The 24127-nt window shown below is 42.4% G+C and overlaps 1 protein-coding gene across 1 annotated transcript; it reads right to left on the bottom strand.

Annotated features, from left to right (window-relative positions):
• Positions 1-863: 863 nt before the first annotated feature.
• Positions 864-23904, bottom strand: SNX8 (sorting nexin 8). The gene is made up of 12 exons (XM_082313236.1): positions 23511-23904; positions 23113-23189; positions 12051-12241; positions 9865-9982; positions 6654-6775; positions 6203-6283; positions 5065-5225; positions 4520-4652; positions 3339-3407; positions 2381-2530; positions 1824-1973; positions 864-1068 (listed from the first exon to the last, which is right to left on the bottom strand). Exons 3-12 carry the CDS (start codon positions 12189-12191, stop codon positions 955-957), a joined length of 1239 nt encoding a protein of 412 aa, XP_082169362.1. The 5' UTR covers positions 12192-12241; positions 23113-23189; positions 23511-23904; the 3' UTR covers positions 864-954.
• Between the last annotated feature and the right edge of the window lie 223 nt (positions 23905-24127).

Here is a 24127-nt window from a genome sequence, read left to right on the forward strand (position 1 = left end):
ATACTTCATCTGATATTAGACCAAAGAAAACACCAGCCTTCGAGTCAGCAGCTCTCCAATAGTCCTAAACAGCTATTCAACAGATGGATGTCAGAACCTCCAGAAGAAAATAAACAAGCTACCTTGTAGCTGTTCTGCTGGTATAGTATGAGTGGTTTACAATTAAGGAGTGTTTTATTCAATTATTTTCTCATTTATGCCAGGCGAACTCCTCTGAGTTCCTGAACCCAGTCATCTTTGGCCCCAAACTGAAAAATATGAGCAAGTCCCTAGGCTGCCCTACAACCGTGAACTGAAACACGCTGACAATACAGTCTGCCTAGCCTCACTGGGAACATTACTGTCACACAGCAGCACTGACCCCTACCCAGCTGGGTTAGCGAATCCAACCACTTCATTCACATATTTTGTGCTGAGGTCTAGCAGTAAGAAATCAAATCCAGACACCTATCAATGGGATGGGGGATGGCTTTCAGCTTCCCTTATGCAAATCCATCCCTAACACAGGCCCTCCCAAGCTTAAAAGGCAACCCATCTCTACTACAGCAAGTGCTTCAGATATCCTGTTCAACTCAGCACTGCGGAGATGTGCGGAGATGTGTCAGCATGTGCACAGATAAACGTTACTGGAGGACTGTTAGTACAAGATGCAGAGGCATCAGCAACAACACTGCAGCACTCACTGCACCAGGGCACATCCTGACCCCACGAAGAGTGTCTGCAGGATAATGAACATCAGCTCTGTCCCAGAGCATTACAAAATTAGGAGACTGTCTTTATATCCATATGTTCTGCCCCACATCCAGTCTGTCTAAATCAGAGAGCAGCTCAAAGCAGCGGTATTGGAAAAAAAAAAAAAAATAGCTGTTCGGAGGATTCATTCTAACTTCTGGAGGTAGAAGTCCCACCCCTTCCTTGATTGCACTTCTTGCTCCATGCTAGATGCTCAGAGCATTAATTGGAGAAGAAGTTTCCCTCTGGAGGTGACAATGGTGGAGTTGGCATATTGCTAGATCCCACGAAGAGGCAGCTCAACTTCGGCTTCAATTCATTCCAAACTTTACTCATCTGTGAGTGGAAAAGGAGAGAAAACAGACACGACAACATGGCAGGTAATATCTCGCCACACAGTATTTTAGCAGCAGTTTCAGAGTACTCAAAAGCACAACATAAATTTGCTGAAGTACGTTGGGGAAGTCCAGGGGACCCAGATTGTCCCTTTTAGACTGGTGCTATAATGCAGCTGAGCATGCGTGGAAGGGAGATTTCCCCTACCTTGGTCAAATTCCTTCACAGAAGGGAAGGAAGGGAGTTCAAGGAGGAGAGGCTTTTCTAATGTAACAAATGCAGGAAAGTCTGTACATGGGGAATGCTGAAAGTCATATTTAGGGGTTAACAAAAGGGAGTTCTTGGATTTAGAGCAAAAACAAGGAAGTTGTTCCTTATCATATAATTTCTGTGTAGCACAACAAAAAACAGATTCATCTAGCAAACATACATCATTCACTACAGAATAGCTAGTTATTTAATGGTTGGGTCTTCTTCAGCTACCTGTAGGGTAAGGCCATCTGCAGATGAGAGAAGAAGAAAAAAAAAAAGAAAAACACAGCAACTTGCTGCAAGAAGACATAGTCTTTTAGAGGGGTTAGAGGCCAGCCTTAATCCTCACCCCGAATTGGAAAGACCTTAGATGACTTCTTAAGAAGTTATGAAAGAGCCCAGCTGGACAGATGATTAGTGGAGGAAGGCCCACGGGTGAAAACAAATACATTCAAATTCTCATTCATATTTTGGCAAAAAGAATACAGTCCAGAAGAACTCACCTCTTTGTGACCCTGGATCTGGGAGTTGACAAAGGCCCCCAAAATGTGAGATGTGAGAGGCAGATAGATGTGGATAAGCTGTGTCTCCTGATGCAGGCAATACAGAGAGAAGTAATTCCGCAGCTCCATGGTTAGGATAGCATTTTCTTGCTGAAAGAAGAGGAACTCAGTGAAATACATTGCCGAGAAGAGGATGCCAAGGAGGTTCACTTGCAGCAGGAGAAAACAGCATTCCTCACCATACCAGCAATTCAAACACATACCAAAAACCTAAAAAGGCAGTTCCTGGACCCATTTGATATGACAGCAATTGCACTTTCCATCATGCAGACTGCTGCTTTCCACAGCTCCTGCAAATGACATCTTGCCAAAGCACCAGTAATAAGTGTTGAGGAAAACAAACACGTTTTCCTCGTAGCACAGCAGGTAGCTCAAATTACCCAAAGTACAGGTTACAGTTTTGGTCTAATGGCTTTCTTCAAATATGACTGAGCTACATAGCGGCACCATTACAGGAGTCCAGTACCACCCTTTGCTCTCCCAGGCATCTGCCCTACCTCCACAATCCGAGACTCCAATTGCTCCACCGATTCTGGTTCTTTGTTCTGCACAGTGGCACTCATCATCTGCTTCTTCATCATGCTGTACTTATGCAATGCTCGCTGGTGCTTGTGCAATACCCCCTTCTCATGTCTTTCACACAAGTCCTTTATGGGAAAAGGAGAAAACAGGTACTTAGTGGAAGCTAAGAGACAGCAAGCACACAAGCCAAGTACATCAGGAACACAAACACATGGTCACGCTTTATGTAATTTCTATGCTGCAGATTTTTGTTTCTTTGTTTTCAAGAGGGTCAAAAAAAAGTTGGCAGCTAAGAATTCAAGAAACAAAACTACTTGGACCCAGACCAGTGAGCTTAAGAGGCAATCTGGAGCATCACTTCTGCCAACATTTTCGATCTTATCAGGCCTCTTATCTTTTGTGCCCTTCTCAATATTAAGTGCTGGCAATTAACTGCGGTAAGAGCTTGCCAGTATCCTATTTCAGTCCAGGCCTGGGAATGTCAGGACAAGTTGCCACATACAGTTTCAGTTGGTGCTTCTAAAAAAAAAAAAATGTGCCTTTAGCCAAAAGATTAATATTAACAAAAATTCTTTCATTTGTAACTGAACTCATGTCTGCATGAACAAATCAGTAGCCATCTAATTCACTGCTTTGACTCAAAAGCAGCCAAATCTGGAAAAAAGTTAGCTAATCCATATAGTTCAGACAGTCATATTTTTAAATTCCTTGCAGGGCTTGCTGTTTGGCAAATTTTCATCAGAAGATGAGTTGATCAGTAAGGCTATAGAGCCAGCTACAGCCAACAGCCACTCCCCTCCCTCTGCCAGATGCCCAGTTCGCCTCTGAACTGGCCTCCCAAACAGTTTTCCATCCAGTTGGCGTTACACCCTCTAAAAAGCACAAGCTCACTCTAAACAACTTTCTCATTGGCAGAAGAACAGCAGAGCTCACTTTATAGGACTGGAGTAAATCCAGGAAAAGGTTCAGCTTCTCCACCACATCATTCTCTTCCTGTTTACCCTAGAAAACAAGGAAAAAGTACATTTTATGTGAGCCTGGCAAGAACCGACATCACAGTTCTTCACATCCTTACGCCATGCAGGCCCTCCACTGTATTCTCCAGGGAACATCAACACTTACACAACCGCATCAAAAATCTTTCAGGTGGCACTGGAGTGTTTAGTCTTCAGTAAGCAGAACAAAGATCTGACTGGAGCAGGAACAGCTTTTCCAATTGACTGATCATTATAACAAGAGGAGTTAGTTTCACAGTCCTGTGTGTCAGTCCTTTCAGCTCTCTCTGCCTGGAATTTCTTGCTCTTGCAGATTCCTCCAATCTTTCATCTTTCCTTCTTACAAAGATAACTAATCCCTTAAAGCTAGAAATACCTGCATGTTCCCCATAATAGTTCATGCATCAGAAGGCAGAGATGAGACACCAAGCCAAATTTCACTACTTGGGTTTTTGGTTTTTTTTTATTTTACTAAATACTGTTTTTTCTTCCCGTATCAATAGAGGTCTCTGGAGCATAAACTCTGGAGAAAAAGACCTGGTCTGACTGATCTATAAAAGCATGCTGAGTATTTTAACACAATGAGATGAAGAGAAGTGAAGACAAAACTATTACTTTTCCTTCCCAGACTGTCATGTTCTCACATTATTCTAACAGTCATTATCACACTGCACACAGGAATACGATGCTTCTGTCTCAATGACTCTCATGTAATGTTTAAGTACATGAATGTCAAAATTTGATTCAGAAATAAGTTCTTCTGGATTCTCAGTAGCAGATTAATAAGACAGAACACAGGACTTTTGGACAGCTCAGTATAGTAGTGCAACTTAACTTGTCCAATAACCACCTGAAATGAAAAAAGAGAGCAGGGTTTTCCCTCCTTTCCCTTGCCCATTATATTTTTTCCCATTTCAACACAGTCCAGGTTTTTCATTCAAGCTCAAACAAGGAGGCTGGTGGCTGAGGATGTGAGTTTGGACTACGATCTCCCTCTTAACTCTTTAAGTGCCTATGTCCACAGAGCTTATAATTCAAGATGAAACTAACGCAACAATGCACCTCCTTCATTTTACAAAAAGAAAAAAAAAAAAAAAAAGAAAAAAGTAAAAAACTCACCTGCTGCACAGCCTTATCTGCCAGCAGCGCAAATTCAACAGACAGACCCTTCAAGGCTTGTTTCAGAGTCCCCCATGTGCTATTATTCAAAGCAGCCCAGGAAGGAAGTGGTGTAGTGTCTGAGCCCAAAGCACTAGGAGGAGATAAGTAGTATTCAAATCTAGGAGACAAATTCCACTAAGTAGATACATTATTTGCAGAGAGCAGTTCAGTGTTTCAAATCTGGCTAAATAGCTCACAGTGCTGAGCTACTACTGCACAATCACAAATGCAGAGCTGTGTATATACTGGGGGAAGAGACCATAAAACCAGTACCTGAATGTAAGGTATTTGTATTTTCTTTTCTCTTGCTCTATGGAATGCAACCTTAGTGGAAAGCATGCATTTTCTTCTTTTATAGTAGGAAAAATTTTATTATGACCCACAGCATGCATTGAAATACCCATTCTTACCAGACTATTTGCAGGTAAACCTTACAGCAGTTTTGAGTTCTGAAACAACAGTAGAAGCGTTCACATCAGCAAATCCTCTTCCTCCTAACCTACCTTAGCTCCTTTCCAAATATGAGAAGATCTGAGGCATTGTCAATGGCTCGAGAAGCTATCCTCTCCGCACGGTCCCGAAGCTTATAAAAGCTATTATAAATATTTCTGATGAGCTCCCTGCTGGCAGCAAACTGGGCCTGTATGTCAGCTGGAAGGAAGTCCTGAAGAAGTGCAAGAGAGATTACTAGTGGACAAATCAGAGGCACATTCACATACGTTCACTGTGGGCACACCATACAGTCAGCAGAGAGAGACAGGTTTCCCTCTTGCGCTCGCTCTCTCACGCCATGCTATAACAACCCTGAAGAGATTAGCTTCACGATTTAGGTGTCCAAGTCAGATGTCATACAAATACCCCTAACTTTCAGAGGCAGAAGGAGGTTCAAATACCAGGTGTAGACAGAGTTGGCAAAATCTGCAGTTCTACTAGGCAGTTAAAATGGGGTTTGTGAGGTTTCAAGCTCACAGGTTCTGATCTGAAGCTACTAGTAACTGCCAGCCTGGCAAAGTCAAGCACATATGAAAGTTCAGCTCTTTTTGACCTGTGCATCACTCGTAAAAGCCTGAATTAAGCTCCAGTTGCAAAACCTTCTGCCAGCATTGCAGGAACCTGAACAACAACTTGCTTGAAAATTGCTCAATGAACACAGTGAATGTATACTGAAAACTTGCCATAGCACTAATCACTGGCATAAACAGATATATGGAGAACTTATAACTAACTTCTCTGTAACAGTCCAAATTACTCTCCCACAGGGAGAAGATGACAGACAGAATGAGGGCATGAACACATGGGGAAGACACCAATCTAGGTATTAGCTTTTAAATTCTGCAGTATGTGCATTTGTTTGTTAGGCAAGTACAAGTAATTACTAAGAAACATGTTCTGAGCAGGACTCATTGTTTAATCTTTATCATATTCATGAACCAGCATTTAGCTAGAAATATCAGGCCCTTAAGAGTCAAATATTTATTTGACTTTTTTGTTAAAATTACAAGTTTTAAAGTCCTTCGAACTTTGGAAACAACTCTCTCCTACCTAAGGTCTCCATCACTTAACAAATGCCGTAAGTGATCCACCTGGAGGAGAGAGCCATTTAAACCAGAATAATATGTTGCAAGAAATTCATATACATACCTTGGCCTGGGTAGCTAATCTGCAGGTCATAAATTCATCTCCTACTCCCTGGACCAACTCTCTTAGCTTATTCTGTACATCCTGGAGAAGATACAGAAACAAATGAGCATGAAAGAAGTAAGTAACACACAGGCAGTTCACACAGGGGTCAGATACATTGCAACAGTAAGGCACAACTTAGCAGATACAGCTTTACCCAGGTTAGGTTTAATTCAAGGAGAAGCACAATATGTATTCCCCTAAGAACAGTTATCATTTTCAAAATACTATACTCCCGGCATTTAGTGAAATTACCTTCCACTTTCCAGCTGTAGAAATACCTATTGAGGGAAAATTCTCCTCATCACGGGGAGCAACGATGTGTAGGTCAAAAGCAATTCTGAACTCTGTGCCCAGCAAAGCAGTTACAGGAAAATAGGCAAACTCGAGACTGTTGCTAACAAGTACTCACTGAGCCACTGAACGACAGAAAGAGTTTCAAGAGCACATCTTCTGAGAAAGGGGGATGTCGAGCCACCAGGTTTATAAAACGCTTCAGCGCTCTCCTTCTAGATTCTATGAATTCTCGATCAGCTATGGGAAGAAACATTAAATTTCAATTAATGCACCACATATTACAGCTGCTCAGAAAGAGGAAAAAGCACTCAGTCAGATAATTTCTTTGTACTTATAAGCCTTGCTAAAGCACTGCAACAAAACCAAAGAATGATTACCTGTAGTCTGTCAGCTCCCTAAAACAGATCTTTTGGATTGACCACCAGAACAAATGCTCCTTCAAGTGGTTCTTTAGATCTTATTGAAATCCAGCATATATATCTACATGTGTTTATTTTCACAGAGTGGGTCAGGCAAGCAGGATAAACAACCAAGTCTAAGGCCTGAAACCTCCACTTACAAACTGTGGGCATACAAAGATTTTTCTTCCTCTGAATCAATTCCATAGCTGGTACCCAGAGCGAAACTCAGTCTGTTTGGGACCCTGGGAAATGCACAACACACTGCTTCTTGCCACTGCAAAGATCACTGCCACTTGCAAAGTGATCATCCCACAAATAATTTTTTTTTGCTCACTATTCTGAAGAATTAGCTTCAGTGTGCTGTACCTTCAACTCTCTCTAGCTCCAAAATGCTTAAAAGTGTGGAGGAGGGAGAGAATAAAGGGGGTGGTTTTTTAGTTGTTTGTTCAATATCAGTGCCCATCTTTTTCACGCAAGGTGTCACAGAAGACCTGCACAGCAACCTGCAGTACATCCACCCAGAGTCCTTACTTGTTAAACTAAAAATGTTCAGCTCATCTTCCTGAGACAGGAAGAATTTCAATCTGGTGATACTGCAGTAAGGCAGTAAATAAAACATCCTGGAGTTTTTCAGGAAAGATGAAAAATTAAACTAAAATAAACTTGAAGGAAAAGAAAGCAGCGCAGAACAAAATTAAAGGAATGCACTTATCCATGACAACGCTTTCATATCATGAAAGGGTATTACTCTTTTGCCTCAGTTTGAAGTAGGGAGTTTGCTGGCTGCACGGACTCTCTATAATGATCCTTAGTACAGTATCACCCATCAAATGATTTTTCAGTCATTAGGGTTGCCAATCTTGATATTTCGTTGTTCATACTTTAGCCTACATGGAGATTTCTGAAGTCATCTACACACTTCCTACGTGATCTGCCTCACTTTGCTGCTGTTCTCCAAAACGAGCAGAGTAGACTATCCATCCTTCTTCATCTGACAGACAGACAAAAGTAGACCCTTATGAAAATAAGAGTATAACTTAGTAGAGGAGCATACTGAGTATAAAAAGCACGTAGCTTTACCCATCCGGCTCTGGGACAAAGGAGGTTGCAAGAGTCACACATCTATACTAATCCATCAAATCCTGTGTCCTGCAATTCCATTTGTCAGTCAATTAACCTACTCAGAAACAAGAACTACCCATTCAATTTCCTTTTTCCTGTTTGTAGTTTCTATTAAGACCACTTACACAGCTTTTCTATATGCAGAGTCACTGGACTAAAGGCAATCATCACTCTCTGCCTTAACACAGTTTTGGACTGTATTAGGACTGTACTCCTAGCACAGTTTGGGAATTAATCCTGTCAGTTTTTTCTTAAACATATATCTGTGGGAAGAAGTGCACCGGTGAATGCACAGAACTATCAACACACCGGCAACGCAAGGAAATAACAGTGACTGACAAATTATATGTATTGGTAACTTCTTTCAAGCATCCTCTCTCCACTGAGATTAAACAGAGAAGGTCACTTTGCTTACAGGTGTTGCATGAAGTGGAAATTCTGGAAATTCTGGCTGAGAACACTGAATCAGGTCAAATTCAACAGGTTTTCACAATCCCAAAAGAAAGGTCTTCACAATTTACATTCCATCATAAGCATATATGACCATTGAAGTTTTCCAGCACTATTATTTTGCTTTGTTCCAGTTCACTACACACCCTGCTCTGCTCACTGTTTACCAATTCCTCTTTACTGTAGCAATACATGGACTCCTTGACTGAAATCAATTATTTATTGAAACACATTAAGCTTAGCAGCATGGGCAGGAAACAAGACAGTGAAAAGCTTGTTCTTTCGCAGATAAAGTAGAAAACAAGACAGGATTTTATACAGTTATGCAACATTTGAAACAATAAAAGTTTAAAAACCAGTGCCAATACTTCAGATTAGTGAAAAACCTACCTGAAGGAGCTTTGATATGCTCTCAGTCTTGGGATACTTCATTGGTTTCTATTCTAACAGCTAAAATATACTTGAATAAACTGACACTCTGATTCCAGCCTCAGTTTTTAGTTTCTGGTTATCCTAAGCAGATCAACAAGCTCCTTTTTAGAACAGGGAAAAAAAAAAAAAGGGCGATCGCTACTTTAAGGCAGTTGGTTCGTCTGCCAGAAAGACACTTTTTTCTACATAAACTGAGAAAGTATAATTACCATTGCCTGCATCATAAGGCTTCTGTGCAAGGTAATACTATAATAGGCAGTGCTGAAGCTGTTCGCTTAACATCTCTGTTCATTAGACCTTTTTAGGTGTGTGTGAGGTCAGGACCCTGCGCTAACTCAACAGGATCAAGTATGCTCTCACTTGGAGGAGCGATTTTGCTGGTTTTACACAATCAGCTCCTCTGCGGTTTTAAGCCTTTTAATACAGGTTTTTAATTTTTTTTTTTTAATCTTTACTCTTCTCTCGCTATAGAAAAACAATGGGATTTCCACAAATCTTTTCTATGCTGAACACTTCACAAAACAACACACTACAATACATACTACAGCTGTTCAACAGGATGGTAGCGATTCTACACTTGTAGCACTACAGCACTGATCATCCTAACCTATTTTCCTAAAAAAACAATACCTGCAACTCTGCCATGCTCTTGTGTAGAATTATGCCTCAAATCTTACCAGAAAACTCATTAGATACTCAACTTCCACAGAAAGAAACCCCACTGAAATTTTACTTTAATATCTTACATACAGGGAATTTCTAGGATGGCAATAATTTACGCCTCCAAACTGTGTGTTATAAGCTCAGTTGTTTTCTGAGCCAAGCAGAAGCAAAGACTTTTGACCTCTTAAACTTTTATTTTCAACACCTTGATCACACTTGACCACAACCCCTCCAGTCAAAAGAAAGACCCAGGTTTACCTCCCAGCATCCTCTTTGGTGGAAGTGATGGCACCATACGATAGGGGAACTTCTGAAGCAGCATCTCATGGAATACCACAAAATCATTATATCGTCTGTAGACTGAGCATTTGAATCTCTGCAATTAAGGAAGGAAGAAGGATAAATCAATACATGGGCTGGACAATCAGCAGCATTTCCATAATTTTTTTTTTTTTTTTTTGCTATCAGCTGCACTAAAAACAAAAGGAAGAAAAGAAAGAAGTCAGACCCAGAGACTGCAGAAACGACGTATTTCTTCCTTTAGAGGCCTTGTGGTGGGAAGGAGGGAGAAGACTCCAAAGGCAGCCACCTTTCGATAATGAATAGAGATGGCATTCTTCTAACTTACAGTCCTTTTGAGAATAAGATTTTCAGTTAAAAACGTAAGTCAGATTTCATTCACACACAAGATGAAAGAGACTATGAAATGAAGAGCAAGAGGTTTCCCAAGAAATTACAAATACCCTAAATCTGCCGTGGTTCCATACCGTTACTCCCTCAAACTCTCTGGTCTTCCAAATTAGACAGAACATTTAGAAATAGTGCCGACACTCAAAGTGCTCTAAAGAGCTCTCTTCTTGAAGTACTGCAAGTCCCTGAGCTCTAGCTCTTAGGAACTTTCTCTAAATCAGTTTCAAATCCAGAGGTAGCAAAACAGTCTTAGATCATGTTAAGTATTAGCCCAAATGACTGATGTTTTAAGTGAACCTCACAAGAGAAAGAGAGACCTCTCACTGATGTTAGATCTATAAATAGATTGAAAGTTCCTTTAAAAAGCTTAGTCCTTCACTCTGCATTTCTTAGATCAATACGTAGAAGAGGCCAAAGAAACCTTTTTTTTTTTCATTCCAAAAGAGTTAGGTAGCAGCTAGAACAAGACACTTAGGAGGCAGAAATCCTTTAAAAATAATAAATAAATAAAAACCCCACAATCTCCCCACACTATTGCTACAGATTCAACTACTGGAGCATCTAATAAGAAAGACTACACAACACTATACCCATTCCCACTACGTTTGCATTGCACATCATCCACCACTTATTGTGGCACTACGCGTTTTCAAAAGTAAAGCAATGAAGCACATAACTGGAGCACAACAGACACAGCCCCTAGGGCCTCCCTCTATCTGCCTTGAAATCTGATGTTGATTTGTGTTGCAGATCTCAGGTGAAGCTCAAGGCCAAGTTATGCTTCTTTTTGAGGAAGTATCATTCTACAGCTACAACTGTAGGAGAGATGACAGCAACTGAAAAGAGCTGGCAATGGGTTCCTAAATAAAAATCTACAGAGACCACCAGGGTCACTGAGTCCAGTGCCCTGAAATAGCAGGCAAAAATAAACATTGAGTCCTAGAAAGCCCACAGAAACATTCACTGTGTCTGCCCTTTCCTCCTCACAGCCGTCTTTGACAAACTTACGGACGTCAGTCTAAAACACCTAAAGCCCCAAACGTCACTACAAACAAGTGACCCAAATGTGTCTCCGAATGTGTACAACAGTGGCTACAACACTTTGAGAGCGCTACTCAATAACTGATGTTTTGGTGGCCTGGGAAATGTAAATCGCTTATGGTCTACTTTGAAGAGGACAGATTTCCTTCTTGAAAAAACACAGAGAAGCTACTGGGGAGCTATTTCACCGGCCGCTATATAAATAGGAAAAGATACATCATTGTCAATCTTCTCTTACACCAAGAGAAGAACCTACAGGTCAGAATCGGGGCAAATAAACTGAAAGTGGCCCAGACTCTGCAGAAGGATTTGCAGTACCTTTTCTGTTTATAAAGGATTTCAGTTTAGCACTGCCAATATGATTTCTTCACCAGCTCGGAGTAGTTTGAAATACCCAGTCACTTACCCCGATTCGTTATGCAAACATTCAGTTTTCAATGTTATACATCTGCTTTTGTACAGAGCTCAGGTTTCAAGCGAGTAAACTAGCAGACCATCCATCAGACCTCAGTTAGAAGATGCTCCATACTGCAGAAGCCCGGGTCAAGAAAGCATAGTGCTACTGCATTTAGAGTAAGCCCATACAACTGGCCTACTCAAAACCGGCATCACCCAACACATCTACCAAATTAGACAAGACTTTGCCAACAGCAACTGCATAGACATTCTTAAGAAGATACATTCTCACAAAGACCAATGCTTGTTCACATTACCTTGCTGGAAACCTCATATTCCACATGTTTCAGAAAAAGGCCCTTCTTCTCAGGTATAAGCTCCACCTGTACACTATCCTTGCTCAATAGCTCTTGTAGGGTGTGGGAAAGCAGCAGTGGATTTCCCTGGGGCGCCTGCATTAGAAACTGTTCCGGTTCCCTTGGTTCATTTACTGGAGGCTTTGCCAAATCTAAAAGACAAAAAGGGAAAAAACAGTCCAGTAGACCTGATAAGATAAAGTGAAAGAAGTAGTCTTAAAATATTCTGTTCCCTTGCTCAGTGCTCCCACAGTGGTGCAACACAACCAGAGCAGCAGTCGAGCCACTCCCCCAGGAGGCTATGCTACTTCACACACGTTCAAGACGTTGGTACCTCCCTCTTCACAACACCCAGGAGCACCACCAATTATATCGAGTCAGAAAGACATCTCTACTAAGCAAAAGAAGAATCACAGGCCAACTTTGTTCTGTGAATCAGCTAGGAGGCTTGCATTTCCTGTCTGTCCAGCTCCCACCACAGCAGGATCTGCCAAAATGAACTAAATCCTTGCTCAGCACTTTTGGATTCTGCCTAGAACAACTCATGGAAGGAAAGAAAATATGTTATTTTACTGTGCTGCAGAAATTTAATACATTATTTTTACCTGTCATTACAAAGGAAGGAGACACTTCATTTGACATAATTTTATTAAACTCTATGATGGTATGCTAGAGTGGCCATGAATTATAATAATTTACTCTGTCAATACGCTTAAGTTCAAGAGCAGGGGAAAAAGGTTCCTAATAACGGCTACCAACCCGACAATTCCTCAACCACAGCAAGCTCTGGCAAAATCTTTCAAATATACCTATTCCACTGCTCGTGGCTAAAAAACAAACATCTTTTTACAGTGAATTCGGCCATAGCTGGACAGCTTTGGACAGAGAGATTCTAACTGATTCTCAGCCAGATGCAAAAGTGAAAAAAGATGGCTCTGAAGAATATGGCCCTGGAGGACAAACTACATCAAACAAGGGGGAAGATGATGATTCATAGTGCTCTCTTATCGAATGACTGACTGCAGCCCATTATCTCAACTTGACTTTATAACTACACACATTATGTGACTAAACTAAGCTTACCATTGTTTTTCAAAGCAATCCTTTTTTTCTACTCATTTCACACATAAGAAACAGGGTGAAAAATGTGGAAATAACCCTGCAATCTATTCAACCCACACCTGAGAGTTCTGTTCTCCAGTCTGAAATAGATGGGTTGCTTTCTCTATATATATGTCTGTTTAAGAGGTACACTGCGAGCAAGCTCTTTTACAAAACAAGTCGAATCTACTGATGAAAAGTTACCTAGAAAAGCTAGGTAGTATTAAGCATCCCTTCCTTGCCCTTGTGCAGAAGTTACACCCCTTCTTAAACATATCTAAAATTTTCAGAACGCAAAAAGACAGTAACACCATTGAAGCAAGAACCATTTCTTTAAGCTTTGATACATAGTTCAAAAAGTTGATAACTGTATAAGAAATTAACTCAGGGAAGATAAGAACTCATATCCTTAACTTGAAAGCCCTGACCTCCTGATGAGGATTTCCTACCTGTTCCTTCATGTGCTCTAAGCCCTAATAAATGGGGAAAACAGGTAATCCCCAATTCCTCAGATACATAGCTTCGGAACAGACACTTCGTTCTCTGTTCCGTAAAGTGGCTTAAGGAAACCAAACCAAATCCAGGACAAATGACCTTATCCCACATGTCTCATCAGGCTTCAGATTCCTGCTAATGTGACTCAGAGAAGCAAGTCTTAACACCTCTGCTTTAACAGACTAATGTATCACCTACTAACCCCACCTACGTAGCAGCTTCTAAAATCTTCCAGCTACCTGCCAGAAATTTGTGGGAAGATAATGCAAGCTAATTCAATGTTGACATGGGATACTTCTGGATAAAGTGACAACATATCTGTATATCCACTTTTCAGACAGATGCTGAACTGGGAGGGAAAGGAGGAAAGAAAATCCAGAATACAGATAGCAAGGGAAAAGATTTTCTAGTGTAGAAAAATCCTCGCCCACCTGCCCCCTGATGGGGCAGCAAGGTATAATAAACCCCATTAACAAAGAGTGTCAAAAATACACACAAAAAGAACTATGGAAAGCAGAGGACAGCCTCGCTTTCCAGAGCAGCGGTTCGCTGGGTGCACACCCTTGTAATTCTTGGTTTTAATTGCTCAAGACACATAAGCGAAATGCAACATGACACAGGAGATTTTTCTATTCCTCCAATGCATACACACACACACACACACAATTCCAGTCCTCTGTGTTGCTAAACCACGGGCTCACGTTGCAGAGGCAGTCACAACAAGCTAGCCTCCCAAAGCGGGGCTAGCCAAAATGCAACGCACCTATTTCCCCAAGAGCAGTGCCAGTCTGTACTAACACAACACTCCTCCTGCCTACTGAATCACTCTCCCTGCTTTCTGTCTTCCTGCTGGCCAACAAAGAAAGTGGACTTTCATGGCACAAACTGTTTGCTAAACTAGGGCTCAGCACTGTCTGATAAGCTACTGAAACTCCCAGTGGCAAAAGATATGTAGCAGGAGAAAATATTCATAGGATGAACTATGAATCCTTCAGTATTTCATCTCTAAGGCCTGGAACCTGCACCATGATCAGCCAAACTGCTGTTGAGAAGGACCCTCAGATTCATTGCAGCGATCTGAGCCCACATTACCCCGTCAGACAACTACAGAATGAAGCCCCATAGAGAGATCTAGACAAGGCTCAGCGTTCCTTTGACAATTCAGTCACGCTGCTCCTTTCATTTGTAATACTTTGCCAATTTTCATCAAGTTATTCTCTAAATTTGCTTTCCAAAATCACCTACAGGAAATACCTTCTGTCTATCAGCGGTTCACACACTTGGCTCTTCCTGAAATATTCTGTAGCTTCTTTAGATCTCAGCCCTGTCTAAATGTGTGAAATCATACAAATCAGACAACCATACAAACAAGTTTGAATAATTACTGTTTAATTAATAATCTCAGTGTGTTTCATATCAACAAGACAGCTGCGCGGGGTGAATTTACACCCTGAAACATTGGTCTGAGAACACAATAAGATGACTTTGGAACAGCTGTTAACCTGTTTTAGAAAACACTTATCGCAGCATTAACACTAACCCTGCAGAACGATATATACTGAAGCTATTCTTCAGCCCATTTTTCATTCTACTTACTAAAGAGTCAATTCAGGAACAGCCTCAAGAGCCCTGGCCAGGAATGGTGGATAATAGTGGGAACTCATTGGTATGAGCTCCTGTGTTCAACCAGCAAAAGGATTTACATGCATTGTAACAAAACACTTAATGCTTCCCATCACGCACTCTCTGCTCAAGAACAACTAATTTTGAAAACATTCCCTTTGGTTTCAGCAGATCATTATCTAGTAAAGTTTATATACATAGAGCAGTAAGTGAATACAGAAATGAGGTACGAAACAGTCCCCTGAAACACAGGAAAGCAGACAAAATAAAAATCAGCTTTTTTTGTGCAAGCTAGCCTTTTGCTACAGCAGAGTTTCTCAATCTGTTGTCAATAAGATACCAGGAAGCGGTCTGGTATAGCTGAAAACAATTTGAAATAAAAGTTAAAAGGAACATATATATGCATACATATGCAAACAAGCAGACAACAAGATGACAATAAACGTTCAAAGAAGCACTCAAAGCCTAGCCTAATTATTGTTTGGTTCTAAAGGAAAAAGGACTATGAAAACACTACATAATACTTTTTTGGTTTTGGTAACAAGTCAGGTAGCCTTTGGACTGAAAGGAGTTGAGAAACTTACCCAAAGAACAACTGAAAGAGAAAGCTTCGCTACTTTATACCACACATTTCACGCTGTAGTTAGCACCCGACATTCATTACTCCCATTCACACAACTGGACAGCAATCTGCCCTCCACAGTTACCAGTCTCCTCAATCAAACTTTCTAAAATCATGCATTTATGAAACCCAAAGTAGAATTTCAAGTGTCTGATTAGCTGCACGCAGGTTTTACATGTGAGTAATTACATATAGAAGAGAAGGGTAATGCAAGGGCTGGAAGCATAGGTGGTAAATCGCAATACAGATCTCCCTTCCCTATTTAAGTTCTGACAAACAAATTTAGAGGCCTTATCTCCATTTTACAGATGGCTGCTCCTAGCAACTCTTTATTATACCAGGGTGCTAATTAGCTAAATTTATTAGACACACTTAAGTAGAAGGTGCCATAGAATTACTTGTTATATTAGTAGCAGATTTTCTAGAAGGAGAAAGGAGTCTGAAAGGAAGGAAAGCCTTTAGGAAAAATAGCTAAGATTTCTTCTCCATCATCACAGGCCATGGTCTTGTGGAGCACAGGTCATCCAACTCACGGGAAACGCAGGGGAGTACAAGAACTGAGTCTTTTTGTACCCACAGATACCTCAGATTTCTCCCTGGCAAAAATGAGGGCTCCACTACAAACTCCTGGGCCAGGAATACTGAAGCAGCAATGTAAATATCATTCATCAGCATTTCCCTTTCCTTTCCGTCTTCTCATGAAAAGCCTCAGGAATTATGGAAATGTTTTTCCCCCATATTGTGTCAAGCACATTCCTCCGTAATTCCAGAATTCAGTGTCCACATCGGCCTCTCAGAAAGCTGGTGTGGATTTCAACTACAACTCCAAATAGATTCCCTTCCTTGCCTTTTTTTTTTTTTTTTTTAAGTTCTTACATAATTTGAAATCATCTAAAAACAAGAAAAGAAAAACAGAAGTTCCACAAAAAAAAAACAAACAAAACTTTCTTCCTATTAAGGGCTTTATGTATTTTAAGACAACTGTATGCAACTTGTTTGGGTTTTTTTAAGGAATTTAAAACCATGCAATTCTTATTTAGAAAGCAGCAACGCAAAGGAATCAGTTATTTTATCTAAGAAAGCTAACTGATACACGGATCTATGTTCAACATGGAAGAGAGGTCCGTGTTCCTTACTAGGTTCAAGAAAAGTAATCCTAATTAACTTCACTCTAATTAAGAGATGGTGCGGTAGTGTCCTTCTCCCTCCCAACAATTGACTTGTAAATACAAGCTACCCAATGCCAAAACACCACAAGATAAAATAATACACATACTATCATAAAATTAGATGTTGGAAAACAAGCTCTAACATTTTGGTTTTCTCCTTAAAAAAAACCAGCTTTCTCAGTGCAGACATCAAACATGCATCCTGCGCTGGCTGCTCTGGTTTTGGGTTTGGGTTTTTTCTTTGTTGTTTGTTTTTTTTTTTTTTTTCTTTTTTCTTCTTCTTTGTTTTTGAGGTGTTGGGAGTAGTTATGGTTTGGGGGGTTTTTTTGGTGTTCCCCCCCCCACTAAGTTTCAGATTGTTATTCAGCACGTGGTGCTTTTCAAGATGAAGCAGAGAAGTAATGCACAACTCAAAAATAGTCAGGTGGGTTATCCAAGCCTTATTTAACAATAATAATAAAGCACTAGCATTTCTGCATTCCCCTACAGCTGTAGGCCTCTAACTGCTTCTCAAAATACCACAATCACATACTACAGCAGGAAAAAAAGCCCAACACCAAGTTATTGCCTTCCAATGTCACACAGTAAATCTGCGTGACAGAGCAAAGAATAACTTTAAGCCTAGTGCCCTGTTCTTTTAACTATGCTGTTAGATCATCAAGTGATTAATTAAGCAATTTCCCAAGTCTGGGAATACAAGGAACACATTCCGTTCGCAAGTCAGCCATGGAGTCATAGTCCTAAGCTGTAGCAAACGCAATAAAGTGAGATGGAGACACACTGAAGAAATAACAGGATTAGGGGAGAAAAGTCCATCGAGGAATGTTCCCAAAGACCATGAAGACAAAAAGTCAGATCCTCACTAGGGCAGTTTCCCAGCTCACAATGGAAGATTGCTAAACTATCATTTTTCACGCCCAGCTCTAATAAAGAAGATGGAAGTGTAAAAATTCAGACCCAATAAGCAATAATACATATAACTGTTCTCCAGCAAACTTTTACAGGGCATTTTAGCTTAACTATAAAATTTTCAAGTTTCTACAATCATCCTTCCTTCCACAGGTCAAGAAAATAACATCAGAAGAAATTGTTTATCCTTCTGTTTTGCTTCTCACCTTCCTCACACATTTCTCACTCTCTTAATTACACTGGGGAAAAACTTGATCTTAGTATTTAGGCATTAAAAAAAATGCCATGCCACTCCACACACTGCAGTCTCCCAATGGTCTTTTCACATGTTTTATAGTTAGAATAAACTCAGTCACATCTCAAATTCTGTTGCAAAGCAATCATCAAAGCTCCCCTCCTTTTGTAACAGTTCCACATGTCTGTAACTGATACATTTCTCTCCATCAACCTGCACCAACCCACTAAAACTTGGAAGATTGTGGGGGAAATCAGAGTGGTTACGTACAAATTCTACTGTCTGCAACTGGTACAGCCCTCCCTACCAAGCCCTCCTACAGGCTGCACACATAGTTAAAAATTTACCACCAGAAGAAAAGGAGACACCCACCTCCCTCCCCAGCCAACACACCTGGATTAGCTCCCTGCAATCATTGCAAAATAGGCTCAAACGGGAGCAAGAGGAAAAAAAAAAGCCAATACAAACGACTTTGCAAAACTGACTTTAATGTATTGCACATTATCCTTTTTCTTTTTGCTCTTGATTGTGCTAAAGTAGTTTTAACCCTGCAAAATAAAAAAGACAGCATTTGCATGTGCTGTCATAGGTGGGCATCAACAGCCCTGTCAGGACTCTCATTATTACTCAGGAGATTTAGATCCTCCTAGAATATTCACTGATCTCCAAAAAAGTCATATAGGGGTATGAAACTTCCAAGGTCACTGAGCCCGCATCATGATGCTAGAAATAAAAACATTCCTGCTTTCACGCCATTATTTTTTCTTTTGCTAAGACCATTAGATACCTTCTCTCAGTGTTCACAATATAAGCTTTGTCAAAGAAAGCAAAGTGTTCTAAATAAGGCTGAGTAGATCAGGCAGCTAGAGAAGCACCACCACCAGTGCGGAAGTTAATCAGATCAAGAATACTCCACTCAGAAACAACTGTATGAGCTCTATAAGGCTCCTGAAGCAGACGGGAAATCTGTAATAGACATACCTGAACAAGCTCTCTCTTTGGTACAGTAGGACATTTTTTTTCCACAAAGGCTGCTGTTCAATATCCCAATATCTTACACCAGTCCTGGACAGAAATATTCCAAAATAATTTATTTATAAGCATTATCTGCATCAGGAGCATCACAGGCCTATCAAAAGCACACTGAGGCCTGAATATAATCCAACCAAACCATTTTTCCCTGCATAAAGCTGACCCACTTGTAACCTCTACTAGTTTTTCTTTCCAAACAGAGAAAAAAAAAATATTATGCACAGAGCAGTAATTGCCAGTATGAAACTTTAGCCACTTTAAGAGAACTTTAGAGAACTGTATTATCTTGTTTCCCTCTAAAAGTTTCCCTCAGTGTAACTGTTCAGAGCCTAGCATGTTATTTTCTTAATTCACCCAGGAGCTCCCTCCAGGTCTCGTTTCACAACACGCGCTGGCAGCGCTTGGCTGCAAGTTTCTTCATCTCAGATTCAGCTGCACGCTCTTAAAACTTCAGCGTTTCGAGCTGCTTCTTTTCACGCTGGATCTGCTTTTGGCTCGGGTCAGCAAGAAGAGGAGACGCGGCCCCTGCCCGGGGCTGGCTGACAGCGCCTCCCCAGCCGCCGCACAAACCGTCCCCGCACGCCTCGCCGTGCCGCGGGGTCCCCCGGAGCGGCCGCCGTACGAGGAGGCGAAATAAAGTCATTCCGGCGCCGGCAGCAGCGCCCGGCCGCACGACTCGCCGCAGGAGCGGCGGCGGCTGGCGCCCCGTCCCCGCGTTAGGCGCCGGCAGGAGGGCTCCCCGCGACGCCGACCTCCCGCCGAGCCGGCGGGCACCGGGACGCGACCGCCCGGCGAACGCTGCCCGCCGCGCCCCCGCGCCCGCCTTCCCGCCGGGGCAGGCGAAGCCCCCCGACCCGGGGCGCCCACCAGCGCTCCCCGTTATTCATCACCCAGGGGCAGAGGCCGCCTTCGCCAGGGGAGGGGAAGGGAGGGGAACTCCCCGCCACCACGGAACGGGCAGCGCCGAGGCCCGCCCGTGGCCTGGCGGCGGGGCAGCCCCCCTGCGGGCCAGGGTCGGCCCGGCTCCCGCCGCCCCGGGGGGAGAAGAGGCAGGCGGCGCCCTTTCACCTCAGGTTTTGGCGGGGCGAGCGGCCCCGACCCCACCCGAGGAGCCCTGTCACCCGCCCCGAGCCGCCGCCGGCGGGGAAGGGGCACCGCGGCGGCGCCCCTGGAGCGGGGGAGCGGACGGCGCTGCCCCACCGCCCGCTCCCGCCCGGCGGGCAGCCGCCGCCCCGTACCTGTGCCGGCGCCCGCGCTGCCTGCGGGCGGCTGGCCGTCCATCGCGGCAGCAGTCATGTGAGGCCGGGGCCCGGCGGCCGCCCTCCCCTTCCTCCGCAGCGCCCGCCTGTCAGCGCGGGCGGAGCGGGCGGGGAGAGGCCGCCTCCCGGCGGGCCGGGGCGTGGGGCGGCCCGCAGGCCGGGGGCGGCGGGGGCTTTGCTTGCGGTCACAGCACGGGGCGGGGGGGGGAAGCTTTGCCCGGGGTCTCCTCGCCCGGGAACTTGGGGCGGCCCTCGCCGGCTCCAGCGGTGCCAGCACCACCCGCCGCCGTGACAGGCGGCCCCACCCGCGGCGTGTCCCGGAGACCAGGTCCCCGCCAGCGCGGTGGCCGTTCCGGTGCCCACCGCAGCGGTGGCTCCGCCATCCCTGCCAGCACAGCAACGCCCCAGCCCAGCCGCCTCCTTCTGCAGCGCCAGGTCAAGGCCAGAGATTGTGTCATGTCGAAACACCATCGCCTGTGACAGCACTTCACGATAACGTCCATGATGAGGCAACACACTTCAACACGCACTTCAGTTCTGGGGGCTCAAGGCTGCCGGGAACGCGTCGCCTTCCTCACCACAGGGGCTCAGACACTCAGAGCGGCAATAAGCCGTCCCCGCTGTTGACTGGATTGCTCAAAGCACTTCTAAACCACTTCAAGATTAATAATAAATCTCTCAAATATCTTAAAGCATAGGAAAAGAAGTGATCGGCTCATGGGCTTAATACAAGCTTTATTCCGAAATCAAATTAATTTTTTTTTCCTGAAAACTGCAAAGGATGGTTGTTGGGAATGTGAAGTTGCAAGCAGATTTCATTGTGCGCTATGAAAAGTAAATAAATTGTTGGTAGTGGTAATAAGACCGTCCTTCCAGTCACATGGCGATTGGTGGAGAGGCTGTATTTCGTATTTCAAGTCAGATGAGATACTCCAAGGCAACTTTTTGGTATATTTTCTTTCATCGAGTTACCTTTTTCCACAGCATTTAAATTTCTGCTGCCATCTAGTCAATCAGTCAGGGTGTTTCCTATACTCAATATTTTTTATATTTTGGATGCATTTGGATTTTTATGAAATATTCTTGAAGATAAGTTAAAGCAGATATTTGATTTTTTTTTCTGCAGGAAAAGCCACTGTAGCATTTTATACTATGCACTAGAAGGAATGCACTAATTAAGGTAAATATGGTAGAAACGAACATTAACCTATTCAGGAAAGCACAGAAATATCAGCCTTTGGAATGCAAATACGCTTTCCAAAACTGCATAAAAATAAGAATTTCAGGTATGAATGCCTCTCATTTTATTAGTGATTTTTTTTTCCACTTCCAGTACTTTATTAGTCAGGAATGATATGGTTGACACTGGTGAAAAATAAGGCATATGTTTTGTACAGTGGTTTTCCTGGAAACACCACGAACAAGCAAGACACAGAAATAGGTATAGATTCTGGACCTCCAGATTGAAGATGCTACCAATCCACAATAATGCTTTATGTTTTTAATATCTAAAGTATTGGATGCATTCACTAATTAATGTTCCTTATGCTTATTAATCTTGGGAAGATAAATAATTATCTCTACTATATGCATAAAGAACTAAACCCGAAAACTATAAAGTGAGAATTATTTCAGGTGTAAGTAATTACAATCATAATGCTCTGCCTTGACACTTTTCGTGCTGCTACAAGGATGTGAATGACTTGAGCGATTCTCCTTTCCCTTCTGCCTCTTGCGTCAGTGCTATTTCAGCTGAGATCCCCACAAGCGTGGGTGCAGACTAAAGCTGTGTATAAAGTTAAAAAAGCACGGCATTATTTAAGCTGAGAGGCCCTTCAAATCATGTTTATACAGCAGCCGAGTGGAGAGTTTTGCACGCTCAGCACTTCTGAAAACTCAGCGCTACACAATTTTTCGCCAATATAGCATTTTTTGAGAGGATGAATGGAGGAATCAACATGTTCTCATTTAGCTATAGATCTTTGATTGGCCTGTACTTAAGCTAATAGCATAACTATTTATTTGGTATAAATAAGACATTATCAATTGCAGATTGCTTTTGCAATCCATGGGACGAGTCTTGAAGAAAAACACCATGAAAAATAATTCAATTGCCGAAATAATTTTTTAACAGGGCCAGAAAGATTGTGCTTGACTTAAGTTATGGAGCACTTCCATATTTGCTGTAATTGCAGCAAAAGCTTCTGGAAAACCTATAGCATAAAGGAACTATAATCACTAGAAAAAACAAAGAAAGGGCACGTGTCAGCAGGTTCCAGGTAACAAATGTAATGCAAAAGTACGTGACTACCCGAGGCCCTGGTCTTTCAATGCATCACTCTGCGCACGTCCTATCAGTATTAGATAAAATTTCATACAGACCATAAGAGCTTGCTTACTCTTTCAGAATTCACTTTAGGAATCAGTGCTGTCAGCTCCACTATTCTCAGATCACTTGCACTCAGTAAAATTCATGAGGCATTGCTGGTTTGACAGTTGTGTTACAAAAAGCCACTCCTGCTAGATTTCTCCCCCCAAATTTCCCATTGATTAGGAGTTTTGCGTGTGGAATACTTACAGGAACAGGCTCCAGCTGCTAGTGCAAAAATCTCTGGTTTTAAAAGTTCCTCTCACCCTCCGATTGCTGAGGAAGGACTGGAAGACAAAGAATAGCAGTGAGATACTAGCACAGGGACTGAAGGGAAATTTCAATAGAAGAAAGGAGAGAGGGAAGGAAGGAAGGAAGGAAGAGAAGATAAATCAAAAGTTGCTGTAAAGTAAGGGAAAGTGCAAATAGCAGACCATGCAAAGACAGGAAAGGAGGATCCAGCATTTACATTCAGTGTTTAACCAAAGTGATTGTAAAAGTAGTCATTAGCTTGCAAACAGGAAGAAAGGTAATACACAAAAATTGCACATGCCAACAATACAGGCAACTGTGAAAGTGGTGAAGCACAGGGAAGAGAGACCACATACATGCTCCTGGAAGGGCCACGTAATCTTCAGGCCCCAGCTGGGACCATGGATTGAACCGCAGCATGTCCTCCCACACATTTGAAAAAATACACGGTTGTGATGGCAAGAGAGCATTTCCTTTACCCTTTAGCGTGTCAATGCTGATGCAAACCAGGACGTCAAAGTGTGGTCAACTACCATGATATAACGAGGGGAAAAAAAAACCTGCACAAAGCGACAGTCACCATTTCCATTCATAAGCACTGTCCATAGCTTAAATAGGAATTGACGGGGCTCAACGAGTTGAATTTGGATGGAGTTAGGGTGCCATCTTGCGAGTAGCTGATGAATTACAAAACAGGGATTTCTTGGCTTAATTTCTTAAATATCTTAAATATCTTAAATATCTTAAATATCTTAAATATCTTAAATATCGTAAGAGGCTCAAGATTTTATCAAAACATGGAAGATACTGCAATATAAGATGGGGTCTAAATTTAAAATTCTAAGTACAGTACCTGTTCGGCTCTTCTCATGGATTTTTTATACTGGCATTCTTATTCTTTATGTTTTGATGATTTGATTGACGGCACTGGGCTAAAAAAAACCAAAAAACTCTACACAAAATTCAAGTCTTC

This window comes from Platalea leucorodia, assembly GCF_965183815.1.
Source record: "Platalea leucorodia genome assembly, chromosome: 5".
NCBI lineage: Eukaryota > Metazoa > Chordata > Aves > Pelecaniformes > Threskiornithidae > Platalea > Platalea leucorodia.